The following is a 24,411-nucleotide window of genomic DNA, read 5'->3' on the forward strand; positions in this document are numbered from 1 at the left end:
CTGAAAGTCAGATGTTCCATGCAAAAGCTCTGACGAGGAGTCTATTTCCCGTATTCTAAATTGGAAAAGTTATGTCGTGTCACCCACAGCCCTCAACCAGCTTGCTTAAATATATTTAAAACCAGCAAAATGTCTATACCTGGAGCAATCTGTTAGGATGTAGAGTGCTTAAAGCATAGTTTTCCGATTGATTACCAGACTTTTAACATGACTGCTAATAAAGCGTTGCTTATGTGCAGTCGTGCGGCCTCTCAGCGCCAGCAATATGCACCTCCTTTGTGGATGTGCTCCTCATGCTGTATCGTGATTGTGATATTCTAACAGCCGTGTTTGAAATACAATTTGGGCATCTTCTCGCACACTGTTTTAAAGTGGGGGTCAAGCTGGTATATAAAGTTTTCCTACGTAAATATTAACCGGAACTTGGCATTGTCATGTGGATGTCCTGTGAGTGCTGGATGATCAACAAAAGGCATTCTTTGGTGGACATCTGCACCGTATGCTTGTGTTGGCAGACAGACCCAGCAATGCGTAAAAACCAAAATCCTGTCCGCCAGGTCTATTCCAGGATTAAAAGGTTGACATTAGAGATTTGATAAATGCAACTGACCGCGTGAATATATTAAAGAAGAAAAATACGTGGCCATCAGATGCAGAAAATATAATGGACCAGTTGTATAATATCATACAATTAAACACAGGGATTCTATACAATTCATCCAATTAAAGTAAAATGATTTAGCAAGTTTTTATAGAAAGTAACTTCTTTGTCCTGATAAATTTCCCCAAACCTGAAGTATTTATTTGACTCGCAGCATATCGATCCCATATTCAACCATCTTGCTAAATCTGCTTTTCCAATAATTTGTATGTGGGCCCGGGAGTTGTTTTGTGTAGATGGTAAGTTCTGTTGCTTCCCTCCTAATGTGTACGACTTCCATTTCTTCATATCTTTTATACTGGGTAGAATCTCCAGAATAAAAGTAGTTGAAGACCTTCATTCACATTTTGACTCCATCAGAGTTAAATGTGAAAGAGAAATTACATCTTTTGGAAAATAGTGGGCAACCTTTAAGACCTCAGGGTAGAGAAAGATTTCTTTTTAATGTTCATTTATTTACTTTGAGAGAGAGCACCAGTGGGGGAGGGGCAGAGAGAGAGAGGGAGAGAGAGAGAATCCCAAGCAGGTTCCATGCTGTCAGTGCAGAGCCTAACGTGGGGCCTGGTCCCGTGAATAGGGATCATGACCCAAGCTGAAATCAAGAGTTGGACGCTTAACTGACTGAACCACCCATGCGCCCCAAGAAAGATTTCTTAAAGAAGGCATAAAAAGTACCAACCAAAAATACTAATAATTTTTATCAAAAGTTCTACTCATTAAACAACACCATGAAAAAGTGAAGCAATTCATAATACAGAGGACAAGTGTTCATAAAATAGGAACAACAAACCAATAAAAAGAGGGCGATAACCCAATAGAAAAGTGAGCAAAAGCTATGACCAGGCATTTTACAGAAGAAAATAAAAGAGTGGCCAGTAAACATGAAAATGTGTTTTGGAGTTGATTAGTAATCAGAGAAATACAAATTGAAACCACAAATCTGTACTCATTAGATTAACAAAAATTTAAGCCTCGAGTGTCTGTGTGGATGGTCATTATTTGCAGAGGACAGTGTGGTTTCTTGCCTTGCAAGAAACATGATGAGGAACAACTAGAACTAGAGGGTGTAGATCCATTGCCACGATTGCATTAGAAAGCATGAGTTGGCACTAAGTAAGAGTTGAAGTTGCATATACGTCTCCAAGAGCAGTTCTGTTCCTGGGGATATTTCCAGAGCATTGCAGCTCAAGCTTTCCCCTGAGAACATTGGTATGGCACATATTTCCTCTGATAATGTCAGCTTTGCATTTATTACCTAGGAAATAGAGGAGGCTCCTTGAAGTCAGTCTGGAGAGATAATGTGGTCTTCACTGCAGTGTGGGCTGAAAAGCAGGGGGGAGGTGTGCGAGTCTGAGGACAGAGTGAGGAAACCAGGCGGCTTCTAACCCTGTCTGTCTGAGCTTAGTTCTTTTGTTTCCATGTTGAGAATTTCTTGAATGTTAAAATGTCGAAACCCAAGCAATCTAGCACCACGTACAAATAATTTTGCATCTAGTTTTGGTATTTTATTTCTCTAAAGTTCTCCGTTACTTTAGTGAGATTCAGTAACAATTTGTTATATTCGTGCTCTAACTGCTGAAAAATCTTAATCTTGGGATGTGTAAATTGTCTTTTTTAAAAAAAAAAAAATTTTTTTTTTTTTTTTTAACGTTTATTTATTTTTGAGACAGAGACAGAGCATGAACGGGGGAGGGTCAGAGAGAGAGGGAGACACAGAATCGGAAACAGGCTCCAGGCTCTGAGCAGTCAGCGCAGAGCCCGACGCGGGGCTTGAACTCATGGGCCGCGAGATCATGACCTGAGCCGAAGTCGGCCACTTAACCGACTGAGCCACTCAGGGGCCCCTAAATTGTCTTTTTTTAAACCGTGAACTCTGATTTTCAGACAAAATTCAAATACATTTTCTGTTAGATAATGAATTTGCAGTCTTTGTATTTACTGTACTAATGTGGTATCTTTCACAGTGCTTGCTTACCATTGGTGATGTTTTCAGAAGATGACCTCTCCTTGATCCTTCTAAAGCTTATCCTAAGTCTTCTCTCTCCCACCATGTTACGACCAAAACAAAATTGTCTGGGAGAAACTGATGACTGTCATTTTTTCCACCGTCCGCAGTAAAAGAAGTTAGAATTCTTTTAGGCCGGTCTAGTATGTCACTGCCATGCTATTAGGAGCCCTTCACATCTGAATTCCTTGTTGACATAAATCCTTTTCTCCTTTTTCTGGAATTGATCACTTGCCTCAATCATTCCTTCGTAGACGAGTACTGTTGACCTTACTTTATGCAGTACGTTCCTCTTTAAATGTGAATTGAATCCTATATGTTATAAAGGCATCAAGGAGCTTTTCTGTTAAAAAAAATTCCTTTCGAATAGCAAATAATTACCTGGTAATTGTGTTTCGGGTTGTTTTTTGTTTTCCTTTTGGTTGTTAGTGTTGGTTTTTTGATTTGTTTTTCTTCTAGATTTGGATTTTCAAATACATAGTTTACTCAAAAGTAGGGTGTACTTAGAAGTGATTTCTGAGGTCATTTCTGAACTTTCTCTTCTCCGGGTAAAGAGGCACGGAGACCAACAGTAATTTGAGGTTTTCCACACTGAATATTAAGTTGGTTCTTTTCTAAGAAAGAAAACAACTTCAGTTTTCTTTAGGTTGTCCTGTTGTGGGACACCAGCAGAGGGGTTTTTAAAGCTTAGGTTGAGCAACTCTCATTGTGCTGTCGTTTCCTTGTGCCTGAAATCAGGTTTTGCTTTACTCTTGGTCCTCTGTGTTGCAGCTGGTGGACAGTGAGGTGGTTATGCTCTCCGCACACTGGGAGAAAAAGAAGACGAGCCTCATCGAGTTACAGGAGCAGCTACAGCAGCTTCCAGGTCTAATAGCGGATTTAGAATCCATGGCAGCAAATCTGAGTAAGTGTTAACGTTTGTGTCTGTACATGACTTGTAGGAATGAAAATAATTTGGACAGGACTCAGTATGAATTCAAAGCCTTCTAAGAATACATTACAGTCTTGGTCAACATGATTTTGTTTGGAAAAGAGTGAGTTATAGTTAATTTCATGTTCTGATTAACTGAGGATTAGGCAGGAAATGGTTTTAAAGTCTAGAAGTTATTTCTAAAATATATGCTAACCTTTTCTGCCTCAGTTCAGCCTAGGAAGTATAATTTGTTGATTCTTAGAGTGACTCAGTGTTGTGTGTGACATTAGATCTCTGTTTAAAAGTATAAATGTATAGAGTAAAAGGGGTTATAGTGACTTGTTCTGGTTGTAGAATGTCCTCTAAAAGTCATTGCTTTAAAAATGAGGTCTTCTTAGAGCTTCGTATCTTCAAATAGGTTTTTTTCCCCTCCTTGAACACTTGAGAGATGAAAGAAATCCAGTTCAATGAGGGTATCTGTTTGGCTAAATTGATACCTTGTGGAAGTTTATATGTATATGTTTATAATTATATATATAATTATAATTATAAATACATATATTATAGTTTTCATTGTAATAAATTACACTCATATTCTTGATTTCTTGAGTTTATAATTAAAAAAATGCCTTTTTTCTTTGCCAGTGCCACATTTTAGGATAACGCTGTGGCTCACTGTTTTCTAACCAAGCTTAAGATCTTAGTGAAATATGGGGCGCCTGGGTGGCGCAGTCGGTTAAGCGTCCGACTTCGGCCAGGTCATGATCTCCCGGTCCGTGAGTTCGAGCCCCGCGCCGGGCTCTGGGCTGATGGCTCAGAGCCTGGAGCCTGTTTCCGATTCTGTGTCTCCCTCTCTCTCTGCCCCTCCCCCGTTCATGCTCTGTCTCTCTCTGTCCCAAAAATAAATAAACGTTGAAAAAAAAAAAAAAAAAAAGATCTTAGTGAAATGTAGGAGTAGGAGTATCTACATGGGAGATCAACTTCCTGGGGCAATAACCTGATCCAGTGTTGTAGATAGGAAGGTGAGGATACCCTATCATCTCTCCTTGTTTTTCAGTATTTTCTTTTCTTAAGCAAAACAAAAATGATTTACAAAGCAAATCATTAGTAAATTTGACAACAGTTTTTTGTGTGTGGATAAAATGGAGCCGAATGGTATTTAGAATGCCATTGCTGGTAACCGTAGCTAACATTTATAGCACCTGTTATATGTCAGACATTGGTAGGTGCTTTACAAACATTATCTTTAATCCTTACATGAAACCTTTGAAAGTAGCTATTATTATCCCATTTGACAGCTAAGGAAAGTAAGACTTGGAGAGACTCTGGCTCACTCAGAGTCACGAAGTTCAGTGAGATGTGGATGCAGGATCCGCGTCACAGCGATGACGCCCTCAGTGGGGATGACAGTTCGGAAGCTGTCAGTAGCCTCTTGGACTGACTATTCTTAAGTCTCTGGCTGTTACAGAGCTCTTCTGGTGGTGGTGTTTTGTAATTTCCGAAGGCAGGGCATGAAAAAGCAATTCTGGGTCTTAAGAGAAATGTCAAATAGCTGTGGTTGCCCTCTGCCTGACTTCCCTCTTGTGGGGATAGTAACGATCCTTGTCCAGCCTTTGATGGCTGACTATAGAAATAGTCTCCAAGATATTTGGAATTTTCTTCTTAGCCGCTTTCTTTTGGCTTATCTTCCTGTATCTAACAGAGTCATTTGCTGTATATTGCTTGTGTGTATGTCTTTGCAGATAGGATAACCTCCCTTCTTTTTTTCCTAGCTGGGAGTACATTCTGTTTATAGATGTTCTTTGTTCGATAGCACTTTCCTGATTAAATGCATTTTGCTGCAATTCTAATTCTTGTAGTTAATTCTGCTTGGGAAATGCAGTTTATAGGCGTCTTTCTTAAAATAGAATATACAGGCATACCTCAGACATTGTGGGTTTGGTTCCAGACCACTGCAATAAAGCAAATATTGTAATAAAATGAGTCAAATGAATTTTTTGGTTTCCCAGTGTATATAAAAGTTATGTTTTACACTACACTATAGTCTATTAAGTGTGAAATAGCCTCATGTCTAAAAAAATAGCGTACGTACTTTAATTAAAAAATACTTTTGCTAAAATACGCCAACCATCACCTGGGCTTTAAGTGAGTCATAATCTTTCTGGTGGCTCTTGCCTCCATGTTGATGGTCAGGTTGGTGCCTGCTGAAGGTGGGGTGGCTGTGGCAAGTTCTTAAAATAAGACAGTAATGAAGTTGGTGGCATTGATTGGCTCTTCCTTTCATGAATGATTTCTCTGTAGCAGGTGATGCCGTTTGATAGCCTGTCATCCACAATAGAACTTCTTTCAGAACTGGAGTCCGTCCGCTCAGACCCTGCTGCTGCTTGATCAGCTAGGTTTATGTGACATTCTACATCTTCTGTTGTCCTTTCGACAGTCTTCCCAGCATCGTCCCCGGGAGTAGATTCCAGCTCGAGAAACAGCTTTCGTTGCTCATCCATAAGAAGCATCTCCTCGTCAGGTTTTATCGAGGTGGCGGCCATTCAGTCCCGTCTTCAGGTTCCACTGCTAATTTCAGTTCTCTTGCTTTTTCTCCCACATCTGCAGTCACTTCCCGTACAGATGGCTTGGACTGCTCCAAGTCTTCCATCAGGGTTGGAGTTACTTTCTTCCAAACTCTTGTTCATGTTGATATTTTGACCTCTTCCTATGAATCATGAATGTTCTTAGTGGAACCTGGAAGGGTGACTTCTTTGTTGAAGATTTCCAATTTGCTTTGCCCAGGTCCATCAGAGGAATCACTATCTATGACAGCTATAGCCTTGTGAAATGGATTCCTTAAATACTAAGACTTGAAGGCCACAATGACTCCTTGATCCATGGGCTGCAGAATGGGTATTGTGTCAGCAGCATGAAAACAACACTAATCCCCTAGTCCACCTCCATCTGAGCTCTTGGGTGACCAGGTACATGGTCAATGAGCAGTAATATTTTGAAAGGAATCTTTTTTTTCCTGAGCAGTAGTCTCCACAGGGGGCTTAAAATATTCAGCAAACCATGTGGTAAACAGATTTGCTGTCATCCAGGCTTTATTGTTCCCTTTAGAGAGCCCAGGCAGAGTAGATCTAGCATAATTCTTAAGGGCCCTAGGAGTTTTGCTGTGGACTGGCTTCAGCTTAGAGTCAGCAGCTGCATTACCCCTAACAAGAGAGTCAGCCTGTGCTTTGAAGCTGGGCATTGACTTCTGTCCAGCTCTGAAAGTCCTAGATGGCAGCATCTTCCAATTGAAGGCTGTTTTGTCTACACTGAAAATCTGTTGGTTAGTGTAGCCACCTTCATTAGCTACCTTAGTTGGACCTTCTGGAGAACTTGCTGAGCTTCCAGTCAACACTGTCTGGGTCACTTTGCTCTTTTGTGTAGTGGAGACGACTGCTTTCCTTAAACCTCATGAACCAACCTCTGCCGGCTTCAGATGTTCCTTCTGCAGCTTCCTCACCTCTCTCAGCCTTCATGGACCTGAAGAGAGTCAGCGCCTGGTTCTGAATTAGGCTTTGGCTTAAGGCGTGCTGTGGCTGATTCGACCTGTCCAGACCACTAAAACTTTCTCCATGTGGGCAATAAGACCGTTTAACTTTTTTGTCGTTCATGGGTTCATTAGAGTAGCACTTTTCATTTCCTTTGAGAACTTTTTCTTTGCATTCACAACTTGGCTGACTGCTTGGTGCACGAGGCCTAGCTTTCGGCCTGTCTCAGCTTTTGGCATGCCATCTTCACTCAGCTTAATCATTTCTAGCTTTTTAAAAAAAAAAAAAATTTTTTTGTCTTTAACGTTTATTCATTTTTGAGACACAGAGACAGAGAGCAACGGGGGAGGGGCAGGGAGGGGCAGAGAGAGAGGGAGACACGGAATCCGAAGCAGGCTCCATGCTCTGAGCTGTCAGCCCAGAGCCCGATGCGGGGCTTGAACCCACAGACTGCGAGATCATGACCTGTAGCTTTTGATTTAAAGCGAGAGATGTGTGAGTCTTTCCTTTCACTGAAACGCTTAGAGGCCATTGTGCAGTTACTAATTGGCCTCATTTCAGTATTGTTGTTTCTCAGGGAATAGGGAGGCTCCAAGGGAGGGGGAGAGATAGGGGATTGGCCGGTTGGTGGAACAGTCAAAACACACACGACATTTGTCAGTTAGTTCAATTAGGTGCGCCGTCATCATGGGTGTGGTTCGTGGCATCCCAGAACAATGACAATAGTAACATCGAAGATTACTGATCACAGATCACCCACAATAATCATAAAAAAGTTTGAAATATGACGAAAAGTGCCAAAATGTGACATGAACACATGAAGTGAGCAAATGCAGTTGGAAAATTAGCACCAGTAAACTTGCTCAAAGCAGGGTTGCCACAGACTTTGAGTTTGTAAAAAAGCACAGTACCTGCAAAGCACAACAAAGTGAAGCTCAGTAAAACACGCAGTGCTTGCATTGAGGTCTTCTTGAAGAGGGAATTCTGTTTGCTTAGAAGATACCTCTGGGGGCACCTGGGTGGCTCAGTCGGTTGAGCGACCAGCTTCGGCTCAGGTCATGATCTCACAGTTTGTGAGTTTGAGCCACGCGTCGGGCTCTGTGCTGACAGCTCGGAGCCTGAAGCCTGCTTCAGAGTCTGTGTCTCCCTCTCTCTCTGACCTTCCCCGTTCATGCTCTGTCTCTCTCTGTCTCAAACATAAATAAACCTTAAAAATTTTTTAGAAAGAAGATACCTCTGAAGTCTGGCTGGTTGGTTTTTATACATACTGCTAGTCTGGATTACCATTAGCATTTGAAGCATGCTGTCTTTGGTTTTTACTATATTGCTGTTTTTTGTCTGATATTGATCCTTAGTAATGAATGACTAACTGTAGCACAGATAGCTGGTCAAATCTGGGAGTTCAGAGGCCTAGTATTTGTTGGCCTAGAATTGTTGGCCACAGAGAGTGTTTTGAAATTGAGACTTTTAGATAAGTAATTTAAACTTCTTGGAATGGGTGCTGATACTCTTTACAATAGGAAAATATCTTAAAGCCAGATTTGGTGGGCAGAGTCGTGTAAACATGTATCTAGATCATTAAGGTATTTTATGAAGTCATTTTGAGGAGTTTATGTATCATTCTTAGATATTGGAAACACTGCTGTAAATGTTTGCTCATATGTTACTGGATTCTTTTATTTTTTGGTAGCCTCAAAAAAGTAAAATATCTCTTACCACCTGAACACTTTGATATGTTACAAAGCTTAAATAGTTAAGCAATAGTAAAAAAGTTTGAAAAACTAAGAGGGACTAACTGACCTGTATACAGTCACAGGATTCCCCTAACTTCTTTGAACCTTGTGCTTTGTTGCTGTCAGATCTAACATCACATCCAATCAGTCCCTCCATCTTCCAGGCCACACAGCACTTTTAGTCTTGCTTTGCTTTTTGGGCATCTAGAGATGCTTATTACAGAGTAACAGATTTACGTGATGTGAGAGATTTGAACCTTTGAGGATGCTTTTAGCTCTCTTATCCTATTGCGTAATACTTACGACTTCTGATTACATGATCCCTTGGGAATTGTGAAGTAAGAATGGATAATTCCTTCATTTTTTTCTTTTTTCAAATGGATTGTGATCCCTTCATCTTACATAAGCCTGTGTAATAGATAATTACTGGTAGTTTGTCATTTAAAAAGGAAATGATAAATACTGGGAACTGGAAAATAACGGCTGTGGACTAGTCTCAGACCTAGGTTTGGATCCCAGTTTCACAACTTCCTGTGAGACCCCATGCAGGTTTCTTGGCTGCTCCAAGCTTGCGTCTTTGTCTGCAGAAAGAGAGTGAGAGTACCTGCCTCCGAGGGCAGTCGGAGGGTTGAATGAGATGACAGGTGTAAATACAGCACTCCACTCCATGCTTAGCACCAGTGTGGCTTCTACTGTGAGCCATGGGCTCTTTGTAGGCTCTGGGAATACAGCACTGACCAACACTGGGTGCCCCCCATCGAGATGCTGACTTTCTAGGGGCGCCTGGGTGGCTTAGTCGGCTAAGCATCCAACTCTTGATTTGGGATCAGGCCGTGATCTCATGGCTCATGGGATCAAGCCCTGAGTTGGTCTGTGTGCTGATAGCACGGAGCCTGCTTGGGATTCTCTCTCCGCCCCCCCGCCCCCATCCCTACCCTGCTCGTGCTCTCTCTCTCTAAATAAACAAATAAACATTAAAAAAGAAAAGATACTGACGTTCTAGCGGAAGTCTCTCTCTAGCCTTTGAATTTACAAAACCCCAGTTCTTTGACAGAAGGGTTTGGATAGATGTTATGCAATTTAGCTTGTCCCATAAAACTATGTAGAATGCAGTCACAGCATGAAATGTGTTGATGAACAGGGTAGCATTCTGAACATTGAGAGATCGTGTATAAGGAGACAAATGGAATGTTGTCAGCCAGATTCTGTACACGTTCTTCTGAAATAACCACAGCATGCCTTTTATCCTAAAACTGGTAAAATGTTTGAAAAGTATTTGTTGAATTCTCTTGAACTTCCACTAGAGGGAAGCCTAACCCTATTCCTTTATTGAAGTTTAAAATGTTAAGGGCTCGTCTGAGTTTTCACTGTTGCTTAGTTTATTTTCAGTGACCTACTTTGAAAAGACTGTTCTCGTCATCCAGAAGAATTTGTGAATTCTTCGATAACAAAGTGCTGTAAGAGAGTGACAGCCATATACTGAGCTTCTGTCTTTCTTTTGCTCCGACCTAACCTGATAACGTTGTTTTGCTTTCTTTTTACAAGTTGAGAGGGCGTCTGGCAGGGAGACTGCCACAGCTGCAAGTGTTCCGTGAACTAGATTATTTTATTGTTCAGGTTATTTCTGAGATTAGACCGATCAAGAGGCATATTAACTCTCTTCAGACACCTTTTCATGTACTACAGAGACCTCGTTTGTTCCATAATGGCTTTTGCAAATTAATGCACTTTTTAAAGTTCCTCGTTACCATACTGTCACTGCCGTATTATCTTAGTACATAAAAGAGTAATGGAAGCATTTGAAGAATCTTTCAAGTCTTTTAGTACCTGGCCTCTGTGACCTCTGGGTTTGCAACCAAAGAAGATTTCTTTCTTCCTTGAGGCTAATTAGTGTGTTAGAAAAGTAATCACTAAGTATGAAATCATTTTAGTGTGCCAGCCCATTCTTTGTATATCAGTGGTTCTGCTGCAGATAATACGTATTTGAGACAAATGGCACAAAGAAAAATTCCAAAGAGAATCGCTCTTCCTCTGGGACCATCTCCCCACAAAGATTTGTGAAGCTCTTTCCTGCACAGCTGTCAGGCATTCCCACATGGCTTTTCACAATAAAACTCCTCCTATCTTTTCCACTGATCACTAAGTGAGACATATGCTGTTGTTACAGTGAGCAAAACGGTCAAGTCTGAGCTTCTTGTCGGGGTATGTTTGTGTCTGTGGAGGCCTGCTTGTGTTTTTATGTACACACGTTCTCTATGTGATTCATTTCGTAATGGGAAATAAGAAGGCTGTGACAGGGGCGTTCAACTTCTGCCATTTAGGTGTAGTATACGATGTTCAGAGGACATCATCCTGTCTATGCTTGTCATTATCACTTAAAGGGTTTTTTTTTTTAAGTTTTTAATTGATTTTTGTCAGTACAGTGGATCTATGTTTGATTACTGATTTCAAGCCTGTTAAGAATTAAAATGGAAAATTCCCATTGCTTCTACTGTTGTAGCTCACTAATTTGGGCCTTATGTGACATACTGATGACAAAGTGTCATCGTGTTGTCTAATGTTTTCTAAGTACTCTGCCCATGTTTAATTTATTCTTTTTACAAAATTTAGCATAGCCTTCTAATATTTAAGTTAGAGGAACATGAATCATGCATTTGCTTTTTTGGTTATTATTTTATGTTTTGGTGGGATAGAATCATTCTTAGTTGAATTTGGTTTATATCCTTTGTATTAGGGGATACAAAGATACAAACATATAATTATTACCTGTAAGGCCCTCACTGATTCCTGAGAGAGAGGTTAGTACACAAATGGTTGTATAATATCAGAACATAAGTTCTGTGTAAGGGTCAAAGATGTGTGGAAGCTCAGAGGAAGAGAGAGCCCTGCAGCCCAGAGGAGGAGTAGCACCACCCCTTCCCCCGCCCCGGACCCTCCAGCCTGCAAGGGGAGCACGAGGTTGGGCAGTAGAGACAAGCAGAGGCATCTCAGGGGGACAGGTGGAGTCAGCGAGACAGGAATATGAACGACTCATCTTGGAGTGATGAGTGGTCCTGAAGGTAAGAAGTGGTGAGACTGGAAAAGTAGGTTGTGGCCCCGGGAGAGGTGGGGTTATAGATTTCCGGGTACTAAGTTAAGGAGTTAAACTGGATTCTTAAAGCACTCGGGAGCCTTTAACTTTCCAAAGGAGAGAACATAAATATGGATTTGATGGTAGCAATAAAATGGCCCCTGAGTCTCCCAAGTATTCTAGATCTAGATTTGCCATTCAGAAACATAACGACAGGATGCTGTCATCCAATTAGGAAGGACATACGGTTTGTTTGTTTCTTATATAGTAGTTCCAGGTTGGTACTAAATCAGTCACATGTTTCACTTGGTCGCTATTTTATTAACCCAAGTATGATCTGGGGTGGCAAGTTTCATATATATCTAGAAGAGAATTTCTTTCCATGAGAAATTAATTGGCCTGCCTGGGAATCAAGTCATTTCATTCAAGTTCCCAGCCTCATTAGCTCTATAGCCAACCAACAGAGCTAGACTCTAAATAGAAATTGCCAGCTGTCCCCCCTCCCCTCCAAAATTATACACACACACACACACACACATATGTATATATATATCTTCAAATATAGAAAAATTATTGCTTCCATTACTTATTTTCTTTTTAGCAAAATCATTTGAAATTCAGTCCTCCTCACTTAAAAGGGATCTTAAGTCTAACAACATGGTTTAGAGTATAATTTATAAGTATTTAAGTTTGCTAGAAAAAAATGAAACTTATTGATTTTTGGGGGGGGGGGTCTTTTAGATCCATAGGTGTTTACAACATGATCATTACTGGTCTACAAAATTACTAGTTTTAAATGACCTTTGCAAAACTTAGCTAATTTTTATACATTTTTTTCCCTGCATTTTTTTATAGTCAGTTTTAAATTACTTACTGTCAAATGCTAAGTTAGGTATACTTTGTATTTATATTTATCTGTAAGTATACAGTATTTATATACTTTACCCCCCTGGACCCTTTTGACATCTTTGCAAGATGTGAGTTGTTAGCCCTTTTTTCACTGATGAGATGTCTCCCCTCATCTGTCAGGAGCAGAGCTGGGTTTCCAAGCTATGCTTCAAAGCCCTACTCCTGACCAGTCCCCTGTAAGCTAAGGATGACAAGGTAACGTGCACGATGCTGTAGGAACCGACTAGCTTAGAGTTAAATGGATTCCATATTAAATTTAATTATTCTAGTTCTTATCACTAATCAAAGTGAAATAGCCGTTTAAATAATCCTATTAGCTATGATCCCCTTTTAAGACCCTGTCAAGCTGGTTATAACAGAATGAGCTGAATATTGCTTCTTCAGGGCCAGTAGTACCAGCTCTGACACTAAGGCTCCTATTAATTTTTCCATTTAGTGTAATAACAGAAAATAATCTAAATAGCAATGAATATAATAACATTATTTTGCTTGTTTTCCCCCCGTAAATTCACTACGTACTGTTCAAATCATTATTGAAAATCTCAGATTCAATTCCTCATTGATTGACACTTAGAGTTTGCATATTGTTCGAGGTAAGGCTTTCCATAATCATATATATTAACAGTCTTTTGTAGCCCCTGAAGATACATTCAAAACTGTTATGAACTGCGTTATCATCAGCCCTTTGCAGACTTCCCAGTGCTTGACAGTGTATCAATATAAGTCAGTACCTAAAATGTCTTTGAAGAGGAGTGCTAAACTGTCATCACGTTTGTACTTTCCAGTTACATTTTATTTTCCACCCCAAATCCGTGTCTTTAAGCCCTAAGCCTTACCAAATAGAAGAGGAGGGAGGTTGTATAGATAGCATAGATATTTAGTCAGATCTTTGGATCAAAGATTAATGACACAAACAGGCCAAAATTTGCATCCTAATAAACCTAGAACTGCAAGTTGAAATTTGAGGAGTTTGCTTCCAACCCAGATGCCAACAAAGCTTATTTGGAAAGTCCTCAAAGTCTAGTGGCTACGTGAAGGAATTCGATGCACAGAAATTATAACTGGAGAGCGGCACAGCCAGCTTACTCCTTGTCTGCTGCCCCTTGCCTTCCCCACTGGGCGGCTGTGACTTCCAGATTTGGGAGTCGGTCTCTTGCTGGACCTTTCCCTCACTCTTCATCATCTGTGTTAGAGGCCACTCTTTTGAGTTTCCCGAGCATCACATGCCTCGCTCTGCCAGGCCATGTTGTCTCTGAAATATGTCTCCCCTCTACTTTAAGCTCGAGGGGCACAAGGTCTGTCTTTTTCATCTCTGTATCCCAGGATCTGGCGCATGTAGTATTTGGTAAGTGGCTGCAGTGCTGTTTGGGTTCTAACATCTTTGACGTCTAAAACTTCTCTGCTGTCTGGAAAGACAACCGGATTCTCCCTTCTGCAGCTATGAAGTCTTGGTTCACTTGGTCCCCTATCAATTCAAAATGACTGTTGTGTAAGAGAGACTCGGTTCTGATTCCCAACTGCCCTTCAGTAGCTAGGTGACCTTGTGCAAGGCGGTGAATTAATTTCTGCAGACTTTGGTCTTGAATCTTTTAAATGAAGGATGTGACTGCATAATCTCCATGTTCCGGTGAAGCGGAGAGCTCTGTGGCCTTAGAGGCACAGTAGAGACCGGTGGACTGGTGGGCAGAGCTGTCTCTTCCCCACCACCTGCGACCTGTGCTTACTGAGCACCTGTCCCTTCTCTGCCGTGACTTGCGAAGATTGACGTATATCATTTGCCAAGGCAAAACAAGTGCTCTGCTCACGTAACTTAGAATCTCGAATTTTAAATCACGCTTGGTATAATTTGTGTTAATTCTAATTTGCCATATTCTCATTTGAAAATTGATTATTCACATGTGGTAGATGGGATCATTAGGATATCACATGAGATAAATCACAATGCTCTGTTGCCTCCTCATCCTGGTTAATAGCGTATTTAAAGTGTGTTGGAAAATTACGTCTTGGAAATGAAATCTAAAAAGAAGCTCCAGACAATTTGAAGTGTATTTTAAAGTGGGTCAGTGTGTTGTATTTTGCTTCAAGAAAGCTTAATAAAGAATCTTAAATAAAGGCAAACCAATTTCAGCTTTTAACTTTTGGACATTTTTTTCTTTCTTTTCTCCACGATCGAGGATTCTGATTGTTTTTGTTTTTGTTTTTGTTTTATTTGGACCTTATGTACTTTCAGCTCATTTAGAGGCTAGCTTTGAGGAAGTAGAAGACCACCTGCTGAATCTGGAGAATTTATGTGGACAGTGTGAATTAGAAAGATACAAACATATGCAGTCCCAACAATTGGAACATTACAAGAAAAAGAAGAGGTGAGTTTGCAAAACTGGTCAACAGTATTCATTTTACGTGCTGTTCTTTGTAAGTTTGGGCTGATGAAAGACAAAGGTCACAACTTGTAAAGCTCATTAATAAGCTTTCCAGAACATGACATATACATACATATGAATTTTGGTACCCCTGTCTGTTGCCATTTTATGGAGATGGGCTCTGGAAAGCTAAGGATAGGATAATTGGGGCACCTGGGTGGCTCAGTCGGTTAAGTGGCCAACTCTTGATTTCGCCTCAGGTCACGATCTCACGGGTTCTTGAGTTCGAGCCCCGCATCAGGTTCTGCTCTGACGTTGTGCGGAGCCTTCCTCAGATCCTCTGTCTCCCCTCTCTCTGCCCCTCGCCCCCTCAAAAATAATAAATAAACGTTAACAAAATTAAAAAATGAGAGGGGAGCAGAGCAACAGGCAAAGCTTTCCCAGAAAGCAGGAGCCCTGACCTCATTTTCTCCCAGTGGCATATCTGGAACTGCCTTTTTCCTTTTCTTTCTTTTCTCCTCCTTTATTATTAGAGCAGGAAGAAAAGGAATCAGAGCCCAGGCTGTGGAAGGAGATTCGTTGGGTTTGAATCTCTGCTTTGTCACATTCTGGCTGTGAGACCTGAAGCAAGTTATTTGATCTCTTAGCCTCGATGTCACCAGCTTGTAGTGAGGATAATAATATACCAGCTTCATTGGGTTCTTGTGAGTTAAATGAGGTAGTAGTGTTGTGAGTTAAATGAGGTAGTAGTTATCACGTGCAGAAAGTGCTCTGTAAGTATTAGTTATAATCAGGATTGTTGTCATTGGGCTGATGTGAACTAGATGCAGGAGATAAGCCCCAGGGTGACAGCTTGTGGAACCAGCTACAGCGTCCCATGCAGTGCCACCTGGGATAGGGTCGGAAGGTCCACGGGCAGTCCACGGTAGCCGACAAGAGTGCCCGAGACAGTCTGCCGTCTGCCCTGTGCAGAGCGAGGAGTGGAGCTTTGAGGGGGTTTGTGATAGGTGCAAGGAGACAGAAGTCATGGGGTTGGAGTCAGGCTTAGGTCGAAGAGCAGACATAGAGGGAAAGGGAGAAAGATGGGTTAGGCGGAGCACCCTATTGATTTTAAGACTATTGATAAATTGAGGGGTGCCTGGGTGGCTCAGTCGGTTGAGCGTCCGACTTCGGCTCAGGTCACGATCTCATAGCTTGTGAGTTCGAGCCCCGCATCGGGCTCTGTGCTAACAGCTCGGAGCCTGGAGCCTGCTTCGGATTTTGTGTCTCTCTCTGTGCCTCTAACCCACTCGCATCCTGTCTCTGTCTCTCTCAAAAATAAACAAACATTAAAAAAAACACTTAAAAGGTTATTGATAAATTGAGTAGTTCTGGATCTGGGGTGTGGTGATTATAGGAGGGGGGCGTTGTTGACACCCACAGCAAGTGCTGTTCACTGGAGTGCAGGAAGTAAGAAGGGGAAGCTAATATATAGGTACTGTAGATTATCACACTGATGTCATGGTTTTCTAGAATAATGCCAAGGGATAGAGCAGAGATGAAAACTGAGTATTCAGAAATTTTCAGTCAGGTCCTCGGGTTCCATCCTAGGGATGGGTCTTAAGTGTTACTGAACCATAAGGATCACCTGGGTGGTGTTTACAATGGAGACTCCCGGACTCCATCATTGGCCCCGTCCCAGTGCCAAAGGAAATTCCAGCGGTTTTGCTGTAGACAAGCATTCCAGGTGATTCTGGTATGTGCACTTCAGGGAGAGACCTTTTGAGAGACAACCAGGAGGAGGTGGGATTGGGTTATGTGCCAGCTCTAAATGGAAGAGCTTCAAAAGGAGCTCCAGGGGGGGCTGTGAATAAAATTGTTTGCAGAAGTTTGTAAGTGTATGAATTTTTCTGGAGGTGCTTTCTGTAAATTGCATTTGCCTACATAGATTACCAGAGTGTAGGTGGCAGCATTGAGTATGGAGTCCTTGTCAGAGAAGCGACTTTGGAAGGAGTGGGTGAGTACTGGGACCCAGGGGGTTTCAGACTGAAGCACTGGGGCAGGAGAGATGAAGAACTTTCCCTCAAGAACAGTAGAGCAGGGGCACCTGGGTGGCTCAGTCGGTTGAGCATCTGGCTTTGGCTCAGGTCATGATCTCACAGTTTGTGGGTTTGAGCTCCACGTCGGGCTCTGTGCTGACAGCTCAGAGCCCGGAGCCTGCTTCGGATTCTGTGTCACCTTCTCTGTCTGCTCCTCCCCCACTCGTGCTCTGTCTCTCTCTCTCTCCCTCTCTCAAAAATAAATAAACATTAAAAAAATTAAAAAAAAAAACAATGGAGCAGAGTTAGAGATGGTTCAGCTGGTCTACAATTTTAAATGGAAAAGTAGGGAAATACTCTGTTGTGAGGATGTTAATCATATAACTTAAGTTTATTATAACACAGGTTTCAAGGAGCCTGGTAGGAAGGCTTAGAATTTTGAAAGGACATTTTTGCTGGAAGTTGGGCAGTTTGGGTGCAGGTCATGTGACCCTAGGAGTTACATGGCTTCTCCATCTGTAAAATGGGGAAAACAATAGGACATTATAGGGTTATTTTAAGGATTCAGTTGGTGTAGTGCTTAGAATAGTGCTTGGCACACGGTAGGTGCTATGTCGGGTGGCCAGTGCTGGCTGACTTATAGGAGTACTTGTTCAACTGTGAATAGATGGGTATTCCGTATTTTTATGCCGTTATGTTTTGTAGCTACTTGAACACAAGAATTATATGAGCATTGTGGTTTTTCTATCCATATGCATTATGATTATTTGAAACACCTTATGTGATACTTTAATATGTAAAATTAAATTTCAGGTTTTCCTAAGTTGGTTAGACAGAAAAAAGTAATACAATGTGGAACAATGAGATTTTATATCATTCTTTTCTTCACTTTCACCCAGTGACTTAAATATATTTTAATTAGTGCATTCTAATTTATATATTATAAAACGAAAATTAACTTTAGTGTTTGGAGAGCAGCATCACCTGTCATTTAAATGAAAGCCAAAGTGCACCGAACAGGTACATTTCACGTAATTGAAATGACAGAGTATTCGTCTTTCAAGAGGTAGAATTGTGTAGTACCAAGAGTGTGAGAGGACCCAAGTCCTGACTTCCGTCAGTTACCAGCTTGGGCGCAAGCCATTCTTCCTTTTGTGTGTTATCCTGTTGTAAAGCTTTCCTTAATCTGGAACCTTCTTGATTAGCATCTGAAAGCCTTCTAAACAAAAATTACCTCTTTTTAATAAACTTAGATGTGATAAACAGATTCGTTGGTAAGTGCCTGTTACTCTGAAATACCTAGGAAAAAATAGCCTGGCTATGAGGACTCCAGTTTATAATCAGTGGCTTGAAATCTACAGGTAAAATAATGGTAAATATTTCATACTCTGACAGGCCAAATTTTTAAAATTTATAAAATTTACTTTCTATTTCTCAAGGACAGCATCAAGTTAATGTAAAATGCCTTAACAGTTAAACCTAAGTTTTTTGGTGAGAAATTTCAAAGGTGAGAAGTTTAAATTAACTTGTACTTTGAGTTTCCGAGACTTTGTCTAAAAAAAAAAAAAATATATATATATATATATATATATATATATATATATACAGTATTTATCTGTTAATACTTAATAGTATCTTTATAAAATATCTATTAATAAGTGCCAAAGTATTTTGTATCTAATTGTCTAGTGACAGTGCCTTGTGATTTAAAGTCTTTTTTAATCCTGAAATGATGATTACTATGGCTTTAATTCAAAATTATTAACAGAAATACAGTTTGTTTTGGTTATTGTGGAAAGTTCTTGAAGACCTAAGCTTGAATTTCTCCTCTGCTATTTGCTGCCTGTATGACCTTTTGCACATGACTGATCTTTGGCTTTCCTATCTGTAGAGATAATGATCCTTTCTTGCAGGGTTATGGAAGATAAGAGACAGTTTTGTTTTGTTTTAAGGGCCAAATAAAAGCCTTGCACATTTAACTCACAGAATCACTCATAATTCTCAGCTCTAGTTAACTTTCTAAATAAAATAGTGGAAATGTTGAGCATGAAACATTGCTCAATACTATTTATAAACTGTCATCTTTCTGAAACCTTTAACCTATTTTAATAAGCATATAAAAGGATGAAGTCTTTTTTTCAAAGAAATTGTTTTTGAAGCAATATATGTCGTCAAGCTATACACACACAGACACACACATATATGTATACCTAAATATATATAGTGATTAATTCTTGGTTGTAGGAGAAATAATTTGTTTGGGTTGACAACACTGAGAGGGTAGAGCAGTTTTATTCAGTCAAAATTCAGATTGATCAAAATCGTCTTTTAAATAACCATGTACAGCATTTATTATTCAGAGATGTCTTATTTATATTTCAGCTTCTGGGTTACTTCAGTCTTGTATCAAAACTGGGAATGTGATGAAGGCTGCCGTAATGACACCAAAGTAGTTTAAAATGATACAGATCTTCCATGTAACACCATGGGTTGAACGCAGTCACTTGTTTTCACTGTAACTTTACAGAAACTTTACTTTTTAAAGTTAACAATTCACACGAACAGAAAGACTGTAAGAGGAAGTGGCAGCAGATAAGAGACGTCATCAACATTTTGGAAAACAGGAAGATAAATGAGGAGCAGTAGCTGACAGTGGGGTAGGGAGGGGTGTAGAAGGGCTCAGACGTGAAGCATCTGGTGTGTCCCATGGGATTCTAGAAGGGCTCACGAAATGAAGGCACCCGGAACCTTGTGTTGGAAGTACACATGTGGAGAAGATACCCCCCCTCCTCTGCTCAGCCTCTTGGTCACCCCAGCCCCAGCTCATCAAGCCACATAAGGTTGTTCCTGAGAGGCCTCAGACTTCGAGTCTAGACACGTTTGAGGGCAGGTGGAGATACTGGTACACTTGGCCCTTTAAACAACGTGGTGATTATGAGCGCCAAGCCCCCACATGGTTGAATACCCCTGTGTAACTTTTGACTCCCCCCAAACTTAACTGCTCATAGCCTACTGTTGACCAGAACCCTTACTGATAACATAAACAGTTGATTAACACCCATTTTGTATGTTATATGTGTTGTTATTTTTTTGAGAGAGATGACCCTGTGGTAAGCAGGGGAGGGCAAAGGGAGAGAGAGAGAATCCCAAGCAGACTCCACTCTCAGCTCGGAGCCTGAAGCCGGGGCTCCGTCTCAGGAACTGTGAGATCGTGACCTGAGGAGAAATCAAGAGTCCAGTACTTAACCAGCTGAGCCACCCAGGTGCCCCTGTTTGTAGGTATTCTATGCCGTATTCTTACAGTAAAGTAAATGACAGAAAAGAAATGTTACTAAGAAAGTCATAAGGGGGGCACCCGAGTGGCTCAGTCGGTGTAGGAGCCACTCTTATTTTCGGCTCAGGTCATGATCTCACGGTACAGGAGATCGAGCCCACCACCTTGGGCTTGGAGCTGGGTGTGGAGCCTGCTTAAGATTCCTCTGTTTCCCTCTCCCACTACCTCTCTTCCTGCTTGTGCTCGCGCGCTCTCTCAAAATAAATAAAGATTTTTTTTTAAAAAAATCATAAGGGAAGAGACATTTACAGTACTCTACTGTGTTTATTTTCAAAAATAATCTGCGTATAAGTGGACCCGTGCCATTCAAACCCGTATTGTTTAGTGGTCAACTGAAAATTGAAAACAGAGAGGTCAAGTGAAAGTCTGCGTATCAAACGGTAGGGCTGTTTAGGCCTCTTTCCTCACTGGCTCCCAGAGCTCTGGGAGCCAAACTTTCATCCCCTGTGCAGATTATTGGAGGGCTCATCTGAGATATTGACCAGCCCAAGAGGAGAGACCTGCCCGTGTGGGCGTTTGGGGGAGTGGTCTGATGAAACAGCAGGGTCCACACCTTAGCACCCTCCCATGCTGAGCTCCGTACTTGTGTATGTGATTTCCAGTCGGCTTTGTCATGCTTCACTCTTCAGTATGAATGGACAGCTGAGGAAGAATATCCAAATGAGGAAAGCTTCCAGAGTGAAAAGGGGCAGAATAAATAGGAAATAAACTAATAATAGTTTATAATGTCTTGTAAGAGACCATTTTACATTTATGAGACATGAACAGGATGCTACAGAAAAGAAATAGAGAACAAGAAAGAGCTCTTAGAAATAAAATATATGATAGCAAAAGTATAGAATTTCAATTGAAGCATTGAGAGATAATGATCAGCCTCTGTGTAAGAGAATAGAAAAAAGGAAAAGCTGGGTGCCTGGGTGGCTCAGCCGGTTAAGCATTGGACTTTAGCTCAGGTCATGATCTCAGTTTGTGAGTTCAAGCCCTGCATCGGGCTATGTGCTGTCAGCGTGGATCCCACTTTGGATCCTCTGTTCCCCCTCTCTGCCTCTTCCTCACTCGTGCTCTCCCTCCCTCTCTCTCTCTCAAAAATAAATGAAGTTTTGAAACTTGAAAAATACAGTAAGATTGGGGCACCTGGGTGGCTCAGTTGGTTAAGCTCTGACTTCGGCTCAGGTCATGATCTCATAGTCCGTGAGTCTGAGCCCCACACCGGGCTCTGTGCTGACAGCTGAGAGCCTGGAACCTGTTTCAGATTCTGTGTCTCTGTCTCTCTCTGCCCTTCCCCTGCTCGTGTGCGCTCGCTCGCTCTCTCTCTCTCTCAAAAATAAACATTAAGAAAAAAAAGAATTTAAAAATACAGCAAGAAAAGCTAAGAATGTGGAGAAAGTAAGAAAATTCCTGAGCCTCCTATCTTACTACTAGAAACTTCAGAAAGAAAGAGGAAAAAAAGTCAAATTAACAAAGACCTAATACAACACAGTTCAGAACTGAATGCTATGAATGAGTTTGGAGGGACCCACCAAGTACCTGACAACATGAGTGGAAAAAGATCCATTGTCAATACATACTGTTAGAAATTTCACTACAGTAGGAATAGAGATCATAAAAGCCTTCAGAGAAGTCTTAATATTAAGGTTCAGGAATCAAAAGGAACTTCAGCTTTTCAGCAGCACCCCCAGAACTGGAAAATGATTTTCACTTCATATTACTTAGCGACATTAGAGCAAGGAAATGTTCATTTCAAGGTGGACAAGGACTCAGATTTCGCTCATGCGCACACTGTATCAGGAAACTACGGGAGGACGTGCTCCACCAACAAGGGAGTACAACAAGGAGAAGGAAGAACGGACACAGAAGAGGGGTGCATTGCAGTGAGGATCCATCCCCTCGAGGAGAGAAACAAAGGGAAGGCCCAGGGGGGTGGCAAAGAGAAATTTTAGCAGGCCTGGTGAGCAACCCAGACTGAAGAAGGAAGACCTTCTGGAGCATTCCAAGAGCAGTGTTTCCAAGGAAAACAAATGAAACGAATAGGTTGTCTGATACGCTTGAACGTGTTGAGAGTTTTATAAGCTCTGATGGTGAGTTTGGTGATCAATTAGTGATAGGTGTGATGTTTTGAAAATGGGGCAAACAAGACAACTATTAACACTAAGGGAAAACACAGTTTTACAAGAAAAGAAGTAAAACACTTCAAGACTCAGTTATAAACAGTATTTCTAGAACTCTGTAGTAGCTAACATGGGAGTAAACCAGAATTGTGATGTAACTTACTGGAAAGATGGTGTAGAAGCCTGCTGTATTGCAGGTCCGAGGGAGGGATTTAAGAAAGCTAATCCTCATCTTCCACAGCAGGAGATCAATAACATTTAAAATAGAAAAAAAAAAAAAAAAGAATAAATACCACTGTTGGCATATTATTGAGAAATAATGGAGGAAAATACCAGAAGAAATAGCTCCAAGAATGGAATGTGGCTTCTTGTGGAAAGCAGGACAGAAAGGTGGAGAGAGCGGGGCAGGAACTCTGATCTTCATCATAATTGAAGCCTGTGGGCACTGTTTGACTAAAGGAATGTACATGCATTATTTTGATAAATATAAAAATTGAATTAAAAAACAATCTAGACTGAGAAGATAGCCACTGATGACACATTCTATGGTCAAATAAGTTCCAGAAACACTTTGTCCCGTGTTTGCTGCATGGATCTTTGCAGTACATGTCAGTGCTACTGAGAATTCCTGTAGTAAAGAAATTTGTTCGACTCAGCATCTCACAGCTTGCTTGTCCACAAACCAATTTGTGTGTAACACAAACTAAAATTCTGTGACTTAGTATTTTCTATGTCATATAACACCATTTGAGAAATTTTCAAATACTCTTCCCCCAAATGAAACCTATTATCTGATCCACAGAGAAGAGTTTCTTAAAAATAAACCTCCTTCCGGGGCGCCTGGGTGGCTCAGTTGGTTAAGTGTTGGACTCTTGATTTTGGCTCAGTCATGATCTCGCGGTTAGTGGGTTCAAGCCCTGCATCAGGCTCTGCACTGATGGCATGGAACCTGCTTTCTCTCTCTCCCTCTCTCTCAGTCTTTCTCCACTTGCATGCACGCTCGCTCTCAAAATATATAAAATTAAAAAAAAAAAAAAACCTTCCTTTTTAACAAGATGCCCTGCAACCTAATGACTTCTCTTGCTCTAAAGAAGATAACGTGTGATACAAAGATTGGCTGTACGGGGTGTGTGTGTTTAAAATGTCTTCATGCTCTGCAGATTTCCAGAAAGGCTGGGGTAGACAACTGGTTGGGCTGGGGAGAATAGGGGGATGAAGGATTATTTCTTCCATGCCTCCAGGGCTAACGGTCTCTGCAGTAGGCTCTGGGGCATTTTCTCACTCAGCTTATATCTTAGGTCAGAGCCTGTGGAGTGGGCAGGGCAGCAAGGATTGGAGTTGAGGAGGAAATTGAGGTCCAGGAAATCACCTGGCTGCTTGGAGGCCAGCATCAGAGCCAAGGTCTCCAGTCTCCTCGAACTTGTCTTTTTTTTTTTTTCCCTCTTAAGTTGGAACACACTTAAATCAGTCCCTGGTGTTGATATCAATGCATCTGTAGTTGAGAGTGGATCTATGATATTTTGTCATACATTAGATGTGACTTCCCAACACGGGGAGTAGATTCCCCCCCCCTCCCATGAGAAGAGGACACAGTCTGTTCCCAGCACTATTTGTGGCTCACTGTGGTAGCGATTGATTCTCACCATGAGCAAGGGGAAACATACCACTTTAGAGCACTCCTGGGGAAGATCCCCTAGCTCTTGTCTGCCCTTGAAAATCATTCGAATGATGGTTTAACCCAGGTACTTCTGCTGTAAAGAAGGACATCCTTCTTCA

General features: G+C 41.2%; 1 protein-coding gene across 2 annotated transcripts in view; it reads left to right on the plus strand.

Annotated features, from left to right (window-relative positions):
• DTNBP1 (dystrobrevin binding protein 1) overlaps nucleotides 1–24,411 on the plus strand; it is a 129,489-nt gene that overhangs the window by 26,656 nt on the left and 78,422 nt on the right. For both annotated transcript variants that reach the window (XM_045497337.1, XM_045497336.1), the window contains exons 5-6: nucleotides 3,438–3,570; nucleotides 15,046–15,178. In XM_045497337.1, the coding sequence (XP_045353293.1) occupies nucleotides 3,438–3,570; nucleotides 15,046–15,178 (266 nt within the window). The remainder of the gene's footprint in view (nucleotides 1–3,437; nucleotides 3,571–15,045; nucleotides 15,179–24,411) is intronic.

Source organism: Leopardus geoffroyi, chromosome B2, assembly GCF_018350155.1.
Source record: "Leopardus geoffroyi isolate Oge1 chromosome B2, O.geoffroyi_Oge1_pat1.0, whole genome shotgun sequence".
NCBI classification, from domain to species: Eukaryota; Metazoa; Chordata; class Mammalia; order Carnivora; family Felidae; genus Leopardus; species Leopardus geoffroyi.